General features: G+C 45.8%; 1 protein-coding gene across 2 annotated transcripts in view; it reads left to right on the top strand.

The window, feature by feature from the left end:
- LOC147725805 (uncharacterized) overlaps positions 1 to 16,585 on the top strand; it is a 279,608-nt gene that overhangs the window by 215,476 nt on the left and 47,547 nt on the right. For both annotated transcript variants that reach the window (XM_086959982.1, XM_086959983.1), the window contains exon 7: positions 11,356 to 11,430. In XM_086959982.1, the coding sequence (XP_086816108.1) occupies positions 11,356 to 11,430 (75 nt within the window). The remainder of the gene's footprint in view (positions 1 to 11,355; positions 11,431 to 16,585) is intronic.

Genomic DNA, 16,585 nt, shown 5'->3' with positions numbered 1-16,585 from the left:
TACTGTTTATCCGGGCTTGGATGAATGCAAACCATCTTAAGCTCAACCCGGATAAGATAGAGCTGATCTGGACTGGAGGCCGCAGCAATCCTTGGTCACCCACCTTCTTGCCCAACTCCCTTGGACCTTCCCCATCCCCTTCCAATGCCGTCAAGACCCTTGGCATTACACTCAATCACCACCTGACACTTCACACCCATATAAGTTCTGTTGTTTCTTCTTGCTTTTTTCTTTACGTATTATTAGAAAAGTATCCCGGTTTTTCTCCCTTTCAGCACTTAAACTGGTTGTCATGGCCATGATCTTATCTAAGATCGATTACGGGAACATCATCTACAACGGTGCTCCCACCTACGCACTCCAACGCCTCCAGTTGGTGCAGAACCAGGCAGCCCGACTGGTGCATGGCCTTCCTAAATTCCATCACTCCTCCCCGCTCCTGATGGCTCTTCATTGGCTTCCAATCAAACAAAGAGCCCTCTTCAAACTCTGTTGCCTTACCTTCCAAGCTCGAGCAGGCTCGGCCCCTGCGTCTATCAACTCCACCATCACTAATTACTCTCCCGTCAGAGGCCTACGATCTTCTTCTAAGTCCCTGTTAGTCATCCCCCGGTTCAGAAAAAAACGATCTGGTGGCCAGAAATTCTCGGTACTGGCACCCACCTTCTGGAACTCCATTCCCCTCCCTCTCAGATCCTCTCCTTCATATATGGAGTTTCGCAAAGCTCTAAAGACCTTCCTGTTTGAGCAATCCTTCAATCCTTAGCCTTTCTTCCCTCAGTTTGAAACTCTATAGCGCCAAGAAACTGCTCAGTGTATGCGCGCTTTACAAATAACTCAAAAATTCTAATTTGCGCTTTAGAAATACCACACTTGCCTCACAAAGCCGGTTGAGCAGGAAGGCCGCAGATTATTGGTAATTAACGTTGAGAGAGTAATTTTTTATTTTATATTTGAATAATGTGTGTAATGGGTCTTCATCTGTTCCGGAGGAACGTTGCAGAGTGATGAGGTGACTCTGAGGTTCAGAGGAAGGCCGATCCAAGTTTGGCCACCAGGTTTGAGATCGAGCTTTCTTCCGCCGCTGCCATGGTGGATCTGGGGGTTGTCTGTGGTGAAGAGGGCGGTGGATCGCAGGTGTCTGCTCGGTCGGTGAAAGGTCATGGACTTTACTTTGTAAATCTTATTTGGGGTCAAGTATTTAAAGTTACAACTGGTGTGCATTTGCCATAGAGCATTGTTTGTGATGTGGCTTTACTTACGAACATTGCTCTAGTTTTTAAATTCTTTGATGTTTTGTATCAATTTGTGGTCAGATATTAGTTTCTCATTTAGTAAAATCAGGAGACACAAGATTTGTCTGTATTGAGCTTTCCGAAGTTCTTTGATATCCAAGTTGTTTCAAGGCCTTTGTTGACATTTAGAGCGTTTTGGACAGAGCTTGTCTTGAGAGAGAGTTCGGTGTCCTCAGCGTATTGGTCTCTTTTTAGGGCGCGTTCTCTGGTTGCTTCATGAATGGTTCTATATTGAGGTTAAATTGTAAAGGATCTAGACCAGAGCTTGTGGTTCTACATATGAAGATGGGGTTAGATTCTAGAGGTTTTCCACTTTAACTGTAAATGTTAACTAGGTAAGATCTTAACCGTTTCAGAACCGCGCCGTCCCCTGCCCTCCTGGTTCTTTTCTAGTGAAGTGGGGTCACCACGTCAAAGACCACTAGAAGGCAGGATCCTCCTTTGTCTAATATCTCTTAGTCTAGTGTCATTAAAACCCCACACATTTTCATCTCCCATTGGTTGCTGGCCGAGTGCCGCGCCGCTCTGTAAAGCACTTTAAATAGGTGCACCAGGTGCAAACAGGAAAAACGTGCCCTATAGCGATTCGCACGCCGCTACCGGGGCAGCTGTGAATTTGCGCTGCTCTGGGGGCATCAGATTCAGTGAAATACAGAGCGGCTGCTTCAAAGTCGCTCCCTATTTATTTGTGCACTTTAAAGAGTGGTTAGAGCTCCACTCATGTCCTCCTTAGAGCAGAGATGTTTTAAGGCATGGGCAAAGTGGGCCTCGGCCCAGGGTCGCAGCCTCTCAGGAGGGCCCCTGATACAGCCAGCACTGATGACCTTGAATAATTCTTGGCCACATTGTTTTAAACACTGTTTTCCTTTGATTTGATTTTAATGGGATTGGTTTTTTTTTAGGTCTCACGACCTATCAATGAGCGCAAGCGCATTGAGCGGAGCGAGAATTCAAGTGCTCGAAATCCTCGTCAAACCAAGGGCTTCTTGCGCTGCGGTTTTCATTAAGTTCACGTGAATCACGTGACCAAACAAGCACGCGCATTCACGGCCGCACAGCACATCATAGAGCTTCGCCCAGCATGCGCTCTGCGGCTTCTCCTCCCCTAATTATTCATGGCCGGCCGCAGGCCGGACGTACTTTCAGTTTCCCGGCCGCTCTGCATTATCAGGTACGTGTTGTTTCACTTTGTCTCCGTGCGTGCGTCTCCCTCATGGTTTTCCCCCACCACTCGTGTTGTTCTCTCCCTTGTTTACATGGTGGCTGTGTCCCTTTATTTTGTTCAGCGCAGCTTGCCCAACCAACATTTAAAACATTCTGGTGGCTTTCCGAGGGTCAACAGCTCACCGTCCCTTTAACTTGCATGGTGTCTTGTGGCTGTGTGCCTTTATTTTGTTCAGCGCAGCTTGCCCAACCAACATTTAAAACATTCTGTGTGGCTTTCCGAGGGTCAACAGCTCACCGTCCCTTTAACTTGCATGGTGTCTTGTGGCTGTGTGCCTTTATTTTGTTCAGCGCAGCTTGCCCAACCAACATTTAAAACATTCTGTGTGGCTTTCCGAGGGTCAACAGCTCACCGTCCCTTTAACTTGCATGGTGTCTTCCCGGTCTGCTCTTCCAATAGGCCGGTGCCTGCACCTTTAAATCCTGACTTCAGCGCTCCAGGGTTGTGACATCCTCTTTCACCACAACGTCCTGCTGTTCTTTTACCACTTTGTTAGAGTGCATGGTTTTCTTACTTTCTCTCTTGTTTATGTTTGTCATCCCTGAAGAGAGTTCCATTCACCTCCTTCATTTCCCCTCCACATTTAAGTTCCCCCACAGTACGTCTGCTCCCTTGCCTTTTACTTTGTTCATCGCCAGCATATTCTCCACACCGTGGGTCGTCAACCACCTCTCCTATTTTTTAATTGGATATTGTGCCATTATCACAGCAAAGAGCGGCGGTGGGCCCCCTACAGTGGAACTGGTGTGCTCGCTTACAGAGTTGCTGCATACCTCTTCTCAGGAAGCTGGCCCACTTTACAACCGCATGCAATAACATGGTCACAATCTTTCTTACAGTAATCGCCGTGGTGCGCAATATCACACTTTTTAACACACACACGTTTTTAGATTTTTATAACATGATGACTTAGTTTTCCCTGGTGCACACTTAGAGGTGTGAACAGATAATTGCTGCCTCCATCCTGGTTTTCTCTCAGTCTCGTTGACAATTAAAGCTGAAACCTTTTTATCTAGCAGATAATCTGTAGCTAAACATCTTTTTACATCTTTGATTAAAGTTCTTTCGTAGAATGTTTTGCTCTTCCACATTAGTTTGTTGTAACTTGGGAACTGGTTTATATTCTAGTGCAAATACTGTACTTTCTACCAGCTTAATAGTTACCACCTTGTAGAAGTATAAATGCATCAAACACTGACTCCCAGCACATTCACTCAACCACACTACACCATCAAGCACATACATATCCCACTGACAACCTGTTTATGTAGGCTAGCACACAAAGGCACTAGCACAGACATCAACAAAAACAGACATAAGAATCAGGCACACAGATCAGAATCAGACAGACATCAGAATCAGACTTCAGAAACAGGCACAGACGTCAGGTCCAGAAAGCATACAAACATCAGAGTTAAACATCAGACCCAGACATCAAACTTTGACACATAAATTACACACATACACCAGAGACAGACACAGACACATACCATAAGCACTCAGGCACCAACGTCAGACAGAGACATCGCACAGCTTGTCCACACATCCTCCATCTAAGGCACTGTACCCAATGAAGGCTTGATGACGTCCCTCCCCTAAGCCGGGCTGTGGCCCACCTGGTTGGGCTTGGAAAGTCTGTCACTGTTTGGTATCGGCTCTGTCACTGCCTGGGGTTTGATTTCCAGCAGAAGCCTGGGGCTGTTATACAAAAATAACACTTGAAATAAGTACTTCTTAATGCAGTTCTATATTATGCCTATGTTTTCTTCTGTGGCGTTGCCAATAGGTCTCGCAGTAGGAAAGTTGGAGCTATTGGTTTTGTAAATGACATTTTATATTTATATATTGTTATTGACAATGCCAATAACGATATATAAATATAAAATGTCATTTACAAAACCAATAGCTCCAACTTTCCTACTGCGAGACCTATTGGCAATGCCAGTGCTTGTTTCCTCATATGCTTGATCAGTATAGAGATAGAGAAAGAAGATTTTAGCTGTCACAGTTTTCTCACTGCCCAACTGAAGTGATACCCGTACTCTCCGCTTTGGAGGGGATGGTAACCATCTCGGGATCATTCTCTTCAAACTGTGCTTAACTCTTAACTCTTTCTTCCTTTTTAACCAGGAACCTCTTCTAGTCTCATACTAGTGTCACCAATCCATCTTGGTTTGACTCCTAGTTTGATAAGAGTATCCTGTAATTACTGATTCTTAATCATTGGATTGACAATACACACGTATAAAAAGAATAACAGAGAAAATAAATGATAATATACATCTAGTTATAGTTCCTGCAATGTCAGAAGGGGTACCAAAAATCTAATGGAGGGATTTGAGGTATGTTAGAATAATGAGTGCAACAGTTTTAATTTCCAGCCCAAGTATCCCAAATACCCCAATGTTTTGTTCTCTTACTTAAGTGTATTGCTCTATCCATTTAAGAAAATCTATGAATTGAGTTTAACCATTCAAATTCAAGTGGTGGATTAGGTAAAATCCACTTAATACACAGTTCCCTTCGGGCTAATAAAACTAAAAGGAATATAAGTGCTTTTAAAGATTTCGGGATATTAACAACAGATTCTTCTTCCGGGATAACCCCAAATATTACCAGAGGAAGACTCACCTTTACGTCTTGACCCACCAGCTTTGTGAGAACTCTACCCACTTTCTGCCAAAACGTTTGGATGGAGGGACACCACCGGAACATATGTGCTTCGTCGACATTTGGTTCACCGCACTTTTGGCAGTACCTCACCGATTGTTGGCCCATCTTTGCCAATCTTCGTGGCGTCCAGTAAGCCTTATGAATGGTAAAAAGATGATTTTTCTTTAACACCTTGGGTGCTAAGGGGTTTTCCCGCTGTGCGCTGGAAATTGCCATTCTCCATTGTTCATGACAAGGTCAACTCGTCATAAGCACAGCCCAGGTAAAACCCATGACTAGTTGACTTTGCCATGAGCACTGAAGAGGTTAAAGGTGCAGATTTCACACAATACCATAGTAACGATGTTGATACTTGCCATAGTGCTTCAAGATCAGTTTCCGGTAGCTCCCTCCTCCAGGTCTCCATGAGCGATATAACGGGGTCTTCTAATGACTGTACCAAAGCCCCGTAACCTCTTTCTGGAGATCCAAACGTAAAGCAATTTTGGCTTCCAAAACTTTGTTTTGACTTCCCGCCGGAGTCAAAGTCTTTTCCCATCCTGAAAGTTGGCAATATTTAATATGAGAAGCCTCTCCTTCAGTGATCTCTTGGAAGTCTTGCGATGGTATTAATTGACTGCCATCCAACAACTGACCCGATATTCAAATCCCCTTTTCCCTTATCGGGTTTGGTAGGACATCTTGCATGCACTCAGGCGTACCAGGAGAGCTCCAGATTGGGGCGTACTAACCATATTATGGGATCTGTAAAATCTTCCTGATGTGATACCACATTTTACATGCACATTTTAGAATCTTTAATCTAATCTTTGTAAAAAATTTAGGATCTCCAAATTTGTATAGAAAATGCATAGATAAATCTGGTGGTCCATACGTCAGAGCTCGAAACAGTGGGGTAATATTACTTGAGTTCATCAAGAACTGACTAAAAATTTTCAGGTGAAAAGTTCTCTGATAAAGTAAAAGGTCCAGGCTGGCTATGCCTCCATTTTCTTTTTTCTCCCTACATTTCCGCCATGCGATTCTCTGCCTTTTGTTGCCCCAGATGAAACTATTAAAGAGGCCTTGGGCTTTCTAGATCCACTCCAAATTAAATTCTCACGGAATTGTGTTGAAAATGAAAGTGTACTTGGGAAGAACTGACATCTTCAGCAAGTTTGATTTCCCCTGGAAAGATAATGGTAGAGAGTCCCACTGCTGGAGTTGTTTTTTAATTTTGGAAGTTTCTGCATCGAAATTCACTTTTGGCAATAAGTTCAAGTTGTGGACCAATTCAGGGGCATATTATCAAGGGGGTTTATCTCCGCTTTTTTGGCTTTAAAAGCCAAGAAAGCGGAGATAAAATTATCTCCCTATTACCTAGCTGTCGCTAACAACAGTTAGCGACAGCTAGTAGGAGATAGCGACCATCTTGGGCCCCGCTTTGCATGTCAGTGATATTTATCACTAATGACATGCAAAGTGGGCGTGCCAAGATGTTAGCGACTGGAAACAGTCGCTAACATCGCTATCTCCTATTTCCAACTTTTGGAGATATTTGCGCTAAGCGCGATTATCTCCAAAAGCTAACACCTGCCCTGAGCAGTTCTTAGCCATGTTATCCAATGGGAGGTGGATAACATGGCTAAGAGCATTACCTCGGTAATGCATGAATATTGCTGACTTTTCAGCGATATTCATGCATTGCGGCCGATTTTTATCGCATTTGCGATGAACCTTGGTAATACTAAGGTTTATCTGCGATAAAAATCGCCGCAGGTCAGCGGTAAATTTTTGTCTCTAACCAAGCAATAGCGATAGTTATCGCTATTGCTTGGTAATATGCCCCTCAATCCCTAAGTGCCTTATCTTTTTCTTAACCAAGTCACTCTTCCAAGTGGTATTCCACTGCATGATCTCCGTTTTAGAGGGATTTGCAGAGTATCCAGATAACTTGCCAAATTTGTCTAATTCTTCCCATATGACGGGTATTACTGGTTCGAGGTGGGTTGTAAAGATCATTAAATCATCCGCATAGAGACTTATCTTTTTTCTCCAATTATTGCATGTGAATGGAAATATTTTTTCACATTGTCTCAACTTAATGGCGAGTGGCTCGATTTATAAGTTAAAGAGGATAGGGAAAGAGGGCAGCCTTGTCTGGATCCTCTGCTTATTCTTACAATCTCAGAAAGAGCACCGTTAACCAAAACCCGGGCCCTGGGATTCCTTTATAGAGTCTTAATCGCTGACCCAAATACTTCTCCCATATTAAAACGCTGGATTACCTCATGTAAAAAGGGCCAGCTAACCCTATCGAAGGCTTTCGTCGCATCGCATGTTAATATAGACAGGGGCTTTCCATACTCTTCAGCTAGGTCTATAGCTACAATTAAGTCATGTCTTAAATCCTCTAAATGCCTCCCCTTCATGAAACCCTTCTGGTCATTATGAATAATTAATCCGACCATTCGCTCCAGCTTCTTGTTAAGAATCTGTGTGAAAATGTTGTAGTTGCTGTTAAGCAGCGATATTGGTCTATATGAATCACATTGTCTTGGGTTTTTATTGGGTTTAAGAACGATTATGATGGTTGCCAAGTCCCATGAGGGTGGGGTATCTTGTTTTAAAATATATATAGAATTGAAGAGGTCTAGCAAAATGGGCGCTAAAACTTCCCTCAACTGAATATAGATCTCATTAGGAATAGCGTCAGGGCCAGCCGCCTTGCCCTTTTTCAGGCCTCTAATTACAGTATCGATTGCTTCCTGTGAGATGGGGGCCGCTAACTCTTCTTTGTGTTGGTCGCTTAACCGGGGGATATCAATATTGCTAAAGAACCCATCTATCTGAGCTTTATTTGGGGATAAATCTTCTGTGTAAAGGTCCTGGAAGAACTGAACAAATTCCCGCTCTATGGCCATATCTTCAGTAATAATATCACCTGTTACTTGATCTTTCAAATCCGTAATATTATTCCTGATTTTATCTGTTTTGGCCTTCCATGGGATTGTTGTGTGAGTCTGTAACAAACATTTTCAGCGAAATGTTAGTTTTTCAACAGTATACAGCATCCTTTAAAAAGTTCCTTTTAGATCCAAACAGGTCCTCACCAATGAGAAATGGGCAGGGACAGCAAAGATTATTTACAGTAATATAAGTGAGCTGCTGCTGTGTATTCTAATATTGGAATCACATCACTATCCTTGAATATTAGATGTAAACACATTTGGAATTTGGACCATGTTGCATGTGCACTTTCAGTATCCTGGCCAAAGAGAGCATGAAAGAGCTGAAGTTGGATCATAATTCCAAAGCTGTTACAAACTGGGACCCTAAATTCTGCTGGGCCCAGAGCCCCCGAAATCCTTAAAATGTCCCTGCTGGAGACCTGCCCTCAAGGAGCACACCTTTTTGTGGTATTGTCAGTATGCCTCGTAAGAGCATGTTTGCCTCTGTGCGTGAGTCCATACTTCAGCGTTGTGCAGAGTCGAAGTGATTCCCCCCCTTGGCTTTGCATGGGGCCACGCCCATGCAAATGAGGCAGCGCACCTTGAAGATAACGCTGGCCCAACATTTGAGCTATAAGTATTACAGATGGGGCCGCACAAGCATCTGCGGCCTGTCCAATAACCTAGAGCCCCAGGGTGCAAAAGGTTGATGCACACAGCCACGCACCCCTTGACTATCAGTAATGTGGCCCCTGGTGTGTTAAAAAGCAGCACACACTTTCGAATCCGGTTCATCATGATTTGGTGGAGTATGTTCAGATTCTTTGTGACACTTACAGCAAATACGTGGCGCTCGGAAAAGAGCGAATAGACTCTGCAACAAAACCTTTGAGGTTCGTTCTTTCCCATAAATGCCCCTACCAGACGGCTTATGGGAAAAGACACAACTGGCTAAACATAGTTGAGTATTTGTACTCCTCTACTTCTATCAGACTAACCACACTGGTAAATGTAATACCCTTTCGGATTCCCTTGGGTACAGTTCAGTCTCCTTAATACATTGTGCCTAATAAAGGATCCCATTTTACAGCACCAGAAATAATTGAACACATGTATTTGCGCTGCGCTGTTCCCAAGTCTCGCAGCATGGTTCAATGACATGCTGTGTGCAGTGATTACGTTGATACAGATAATTGGGAAGAGGTGTTTGGTAAGTAACTGTAACATATATTTTGGCAGGGCAAGTGACGCTGGAAATCTTACATGTAACAATGTCTATATATATATATTTTTTTAAAGGATTTTCCACTGAGTTAGACACCTGGTCAGCCTTTAATGATGCCTGTTAGACCTGGCACCATTGGCGTGGGTCTCCCTTCCATTTTTGCTTTTGCCTCATGTGTATTGCTGGTGTTAGATGCTTTGGGCACTGTGCCACTGCTGTCCAGTGCCATAGGGCAAGTGCTCCCTATTGGGAATTGATATATTATTCAGTGGTTCTATGTTTGGCTATTTGGTTTACTTGTCAGACCCTAGTCTAGTGCACTGAGTATGCCGAGGGCGTGTAAATCCAAATGCTGCTGCTGGGCTTGCAGCACTGGTTGTGCAACCCCTAGAAGCAGCCTTGTAAAATGTGTCAAAGGTCTGCCATTGCAGAACCTGCGTGCAGTCCGGTACTGTCATGCTGACTGGGCAAGTGCACCCACTTGCCAGTCCCTAAACCTTCCCTTTTCTTCATATCATTCACCCTTATGGTACGGCCAAGGGCAGGGTGCATTGTAAGTATAAGGTAGGACAAGCCCTGATGTGTGTGGCATGTCCTAATTGTGAATTACAGCCATTTTCGTTTTTTCACTATTGCAAGGCTACCTGTTCTCCATAGGCCAAAATGGGCTGTTAGAATTATTACATTTTATAATCCTAACTGACTCAGAGAACATGGTAGAAATTCGAGTTTAGTATGCCTGAACTCAGAATGATAAAATGCATTTTTTTAGTGGAGATGGTTTTAACATCGAGAGAAGCATGCCGCAACGAAGAGGAAGCGTGTCGCCGTCGCTACTGCCTGCCGACGCACTTCTGAACAAGGGTGTCGCCGCTGGAACTGTCGCATTGCACTGCATCGAGGAAAGCGCCTCGCATCCCTGAGAAGCACGCCGCCGTCGGAGCTGCTGCCGTCGCATTTTTGAACAAGGATGTTGCTGCTGTAGTTGTCGCATCGTGCGGAAGCTTCACGCATCGTGGGAGAAGAGTGTCGCAGCTGAAGCTGTTGCCACCGCACTTCTGAACAAGGGTGTCGCCGCTGCAGTAAACACATCGAACCGAGAACTTATCGCATCTGCGGAGAAGCGTCCCGCATCTGGAAGATCTCCTCGTCTTTATTTCTTTGCACCTGAACTTTGCCGCATTTCCCGCGCTGCGACATTGCTTGTCGTGGAAGCGCAACGCATCGTAAGGTACATTGACGCAAAGTATCGCATCTTAAGAAATTAACTGAACAAAGCTAAATCTACCATCCTAAAGTAACAGTATTGTGTATTTTTGTCATTTATGGTCTTGTGGTAACTCTATATAAAGTATACTTCTGTTTTTGATATAAAACCTTGTGTGGTGTCCATCTGTAGTGTTGTCACTGGGTTAATGTATGTGGTCACAAATGCTTTACACACTGCCTCTGAGATAAGCCTGTCTGCTCGTGCCAAGCTATCAAGGGTTATTTAGGAGTGTAATCCCCTTATCCTGACTAGAGGCAAGGGTCCCTATTTGTACAAGTACCTACCTGTGCCAACTAGAGACCCCCCAAATCTAACAATCCCTATGTAATGTCATGTGACAGCCTACTGACCCTGGAGTGGGTTATGGAGAGTTATCGTGGTGTCTGAGGACACTTCAAAACGATCTTCTCTTAAGCGAATAGTAGGGCATAGTGACTCTTTGACGGTGTCTATACTACTGCAATAGAACCGTCCACTGAGCGCCGAGCAGGTCACCATGAGCCTTTGACAGAATGTCCACTGAGCGAGGATGTCATCACCTGGCTATCCTATAAGGTCCACGTTCCAGCAAGCATGATATGCAGGCACCTTACATCTCACCAGTAGCTGCAGGACTTCTCCTTAACTTGTCATTTGTTTGCCATACGAGTGTTCCAATCAAGCACTAGATCACTCTAAATAGAAGGGCTAGCTTTTTGAGACGAGTTTACAAATATTAACAATGTATTTTTTTGCAGATCCAGATTTGTTGCAGACCAGTAGAAGGACAACTGTCTCCACTCCTCTCAAGAAGGCAGCATCTTCCACAACAGGTACAAGCCCTCTACATATAACTTTCAGGGGATTCAGGAAGTGCACGCTCCTAGTGTGATAAGCAAATCTGTACATATCTCTGGTGGGATAATGGATTATTCTCCAAAGCCCCACTGAGGTGCAATACACAGCAGTGATTCCAGCCGACCTGTGCCAGACCTCTACGCACAGTGCTGCTGGGGTAGCAGACACCTGACTTGAACGCACAGTGCTGCTGGGATAGCGGATATCAGACTTGTGCACACAGTGCTGCTGGGATAGCAGATATCAGACTTGTACACACAGTACAGTGCTGCTGGGATAGCAGATATCAGGCTTGTAAACAGTGCTGCTAGGGTGGGAGATATCAGACTTGTGTAAACAGTGCTGCTGGGGTAGCAGATATCAGACGTGTACACATAGTGCTGCTGGGATAGCAGATATCAGACTTGTAGACACAGTACAGTGCTGCTGGGATAGCAGATATCAGGCTTGTACACACAGTGCTGCTGGGATAGCAGATATCAGATTGTACACATAGTGCTGCTGGGATAGCAGATATCAGACTTGTACACACAGTGCTGCTGGGATAGCAGATATCAGATTGTACACACAGTGCTGCTGGGATAGCAGATATCAGACTTGTACACACAGTGCTGCTGGGATAGCTGATGTCAGACTTGTAAACACAGTGCTGCTGGGATAGCTGATGTCAGGCTTGTAAACACAGTGCTGCTGGGGTAGCAGATATCAGACGTGCACACACAGTGCTGCTGAGATATCTGACTTGTGCACACAGTGCTGCTGGCATAGCAGATATCAGATTGTGCACACAGTGCTGCTATGATAGCAGATATCAGACTTGTACACACAGTGCTGCTGAGATAGCTTATATCAGACTTGTACACACAGTGTTGCTGGGGTAGCAGATATCAGACGTGCACACACAGTGCTGCTGAGATATCAGACTTGTACACAGTGCTGCTGGGATATCAGACTTGTACACAGTGCTGCTGGGATATCAGAGTTGTACACAGTGCTGCTGGGATACCAGACTTGTACACAGTGCTGCTGGGATATCAGACTTGTACACAGTCCTGCTGGGATATCAGACTTGTACACCGTGCTGCTGGGATATCAGACTTGTACACAGTGCTGCTGGGATATCAGACTGGTACACTGTGCTGCTTGGATATCAGACTTGTACACAGTGCTGCTGGGATATCAGACTTGTACACAGTGCTGCTGGGATATCAGGCTTGTACACACAGTGCTGCTGGGATAGCAGATATCAGATTGTGCACACAGTGCTGCTGGGATAGCAGATATCAGACTTGTGCACACAATGCTGCTGGGATAGTAGATATCAGATTGTACACACAGTGCTGCTGGGATAGCTGATATCAGATTGTACACACAGTGCTGCTGGGATAGCAGATATCAGACTTGTGCACACAGTGCTGCTGGGATAGCAGATATCAGACTTGTACACACAGTGCTGCTGGGATAGCTGATGTCAGACTTGTAAACACAGTGCTGCTGGGATAGCTGATGTCAGGCTTGTAAACACAGTGCTGCTGGGGTAGCAGATATCAGACGTGCACACACAGTGCTGCTGAGATATCTGACTTGTGCACACAGTGCTGCTGGCATAGCAGATATCAGATTGTGCACACAGTGCTGCTATGATAGCAGATATCAGACTTGTACACACAGTGCTGCTGAGATAGCTGATATCAGACTTGTACACACAGTGTTGCTGGGGTAGCAGATATCAGACGTGCACACACAGTGCTGCTGAGATATCAGACTTGTACACAGTGCTGCTGGGATATCAGACTTGTACACAGTGATGCTGGGATATCAGAGTTGTACACAGTGCTGCTGGGATACCAGACTTGTACACAGTGCTGCTGGGATATCAGACTTGTACACAGTCCTGCTGGGATATCAGACTTGTACACCGTGCTGCTGGGATATCGGACTTGTACACAGTGCTGCTGGGATATCAGACTGGTACACTGTGCTGCTTGGATATCAGACTTGTACACAGTGCTGCTGGGATATCAGACTTGTACACAGTGCTGCTGGGATATCAGACTTGTACACAGTGCTGCTGGGATATCAGGCTTGTACACACAGTGCTGCTGGGATAGCAGATATCAGATTGTACACACAGTGCTGCTGGGATAGCAGATATCAGACTTGTGCACACAGTGCTGCTGGGATAGCAGATATCAGATTGTACACACAGTGCTGCTGGGATAGCTGATGTCAGACTTGTAAACACAGTGCTGCTGGGATAGCTGATGTCAGACTTGTAAACACAGTGCTGCTGGGATAGCAGATATCATACTTGTACACCCAGTGCTGCTGGGATAGCAGATATCAGATTGTACACACAGTGCTGCCGGGATAGCAGATATCAGATTGTACACACAGTGCTGCTGGGATAGCTGATGTCAGACTTGTAAACACAGTGCTGCTGGGATAGCTGATGTCAGACTTGTAAACACAGTGCTGCTGGGATAGCAGATATCAGACTTGTGCACACAGTGCTGCTGGGATAGCAGATATCAGATTGTACACACAGTGCTGCAGGGATAGCTGATATCAGACTTGTACACACAGTGCTGCTATGATAGCAGATATCAGGCTTGTACACACAGTGCTGCTGAGATAGCTGATATCAGACTTGTACACACAGTGCTGCTGGGGTAGCAGATATCAGACGTGCACACACAGTGCTGCTGAGATATCAAGTCAAGTCAAGTCAAGTCAAGAGATTTATATAGCGCGCTACATACCCAGAGGGTCTCAAGGCGCTTGAGGAAGGGAGAGGAATTACTTCTCGAATATCCATGTTTTAAGTTGCTTTCTGAATGCTAGGTGGTTCTGAGTAAGGCGAAGGTGAGTGGGAAGTGAGTTCCAGGTTTTAGCAGCCAGGTAGGAGAAGGATCTCCCTCCCATGGTGGTTTTGTTGATACGAGGTACAGTGGCAAGGGCTTGGTTTGAGGAACGTAGCTGGCGGGAGGGGGTGTAGAAGGACAGTCGTGTTTTGAGGCATTTGGGTCCAATTTCGTAGAGTGCTTTGTGTGCGTGGGTTAGAAGGCGGAAAGTAATCCTCTTATTGATGGGGAGCCAGTGGAGGTTTTTCAGGTGCCCAGAGATGTGTTCTTTACGCGGGATGTCTAATATGAGCCTGGCTGAAGCGTTCTGGATACGTTGGAGTTTTTTCTGGAGTTTTGCGGTGGTACCGGCGTATAGGGTGTTTCCGTAGTCTAGGCGGCTCGTGACCAGTGCGTGGGTGACTGTTTTTCTAGTTTCGGTGGGGATCCAGCGAAATGTTTTTTTGAGCATACGAAGAATGTTGAAGCAGGATGAAGAAACGGCGTTGACTTGTCTGTTCATCGAGAGTGAGGAATCTAGGATGACTCCCAGGTTCCGTGCGTGATCCGTCGGGATGGGTGCTTTTCCAAGGGCCTCCGGCCACCAAGAGTCATCCCAGGCGGAGGGGGAGGTGCCTAGGATGAGGACTTCTGTTTTGTCTGAGTTCAGTTTCAAACGGCTGTGCTTCATCCATTCGGCAACTTCTTTCATGCCTTCATGTAGGTTGGTTTTGGCAGTGTTAGGGTCTCTGGTGAGAGATAGGATCAGTTGAGTGTCATCTGCGTAGGAGATGATGTTGAGGTTGTGATGGCGTGCGATGGTCGCGAGGGGGCTCATGTATACGTTGAAGAGGGTGGGGCTGAGTGAAGATCCTTGTGGTACGCCGCAGATGACTTCCGAGGCCTCTGACTTGAATGGTGGAAGGCGGACTCTCTGGGTTCTTCCGGAGAGGAACAAGGTGATCCAATCCAGTGCTTTTCCTTGGATTCCGACGTTTCTGAGGTGCTGTAGAAGGGTGCTATGACAGACTGTGTCGAAGGCTGCGGATAGGTCGAGGAGGATGAGGGCGACTGTGTCTCCATTGTCCAGTAGAGTTCGAATGTCGTCTGTTGCTGCGATAAGCGCGGTCTCAGTGCTGTGTTTGGCTCGGAAGCCGGACTGTGAGGGGTCGAGGGATTTGTTGGTTTCGAGGAAGGCGGCGAGCTGGTTGTTAACCGCTTTCTCGATGACTTTGGCCAGGAATGGAAGGAGCGAGATAGGGCGGTAGTTTTTGAGTTCGGTGGGGTCAGCTGTGGGTTTCTTCAGAAGGGCGCTGAGTTCGGCGTGTTTCCAACTTTCCGGGAAGGTTGCGGAGTTGAGGGAGCAATTGATGATGTCTCGGAGGTGTGGTGCTATAATGGAGTCTGCTTTGTTAAAGATGTGGTGAGGGCATGGGTCTGTGGGGGATCCTGAGTGGATAGAGTTCATCAGACGGATGGTGTCTTCAGTGGAGATAGGGTTCCAGTCCTTGAGGGTGTCCAAGGGGGGTGGGGGTCCTGCGGAAGGTTGGGTGGGTTGGTCTTCGGGTTGGTTGTCGAAGCTGTTGTGGATGTCTGCAATTTTGTTGTGGAAGAATGAGGCTAGGGAGTCGCAGAGGGCTTGAGAGGGGGTGATGTCGTTGGAGTTGGCTGAGGGGTTGGTAAATTCCTTGACGATGTTGAATAATTCCTTGCTGTTGTGGGCGTTGTTATCTAGACGGTCCTTGAAGGCTGCTTTCTTGGCGTTTCGGATTAGTTGGTGGTGTATGCGGGTGGCGTTTTTGAAGGCGTCCTTGGTGCTGGTGTTTGGGTCTTTTTTCCAGGCCTTCTCAAGGGAGCGACAGAGTTTCTTGGATTTCTTAAGATCATCGTTGAACCAGGAGGCCTTCTTGCTGCCTAGTTTGGTTTGTACACAGTGCTGCTGGGATATCAGACTTGTACACAGTGCTGCTGGGATATCAGACTTGTACCCAGTGCTGCTGGGATATCAGACTTGTACACAGTGCTGCTGGGATATCAGACTTGTACACAGTGCTGCTGGGATATCAGACTTGTACACAGTGCTGCTGGGATATCAGACTTGTACACAGTGCTGCTGGGATATCAGACTGGTACACAGTGCTGCTGGGATATCAGACTTGTACACAGTGCTGCTGGGATATCAGACTTGTACACAGTGCTGCTGGGATATCAGACTTGTACACAGTGCTGCTGGGATATAAGGCTTGTACACACAGTGCTGCTGGGATAGCAGATATAAGACTTGTAC

This window comes from Lissotriton vulgaris, chromosome 3_1, assembly GCF_964263255.1.
Source record: "Lissotriton vulgaris chromosome 3_1, aLisVul1.2, whole genome shotgun sequence".
Lineage (NCBI taxonomy): Eukaryota > Metazoa > Chordata > Amphibia > Caudata > Salamandridae > Lissotriton > Lissotriton vulgaris.
This window is presented reverse-complemented; position numbering and strand designations above follow the sequence as displayed.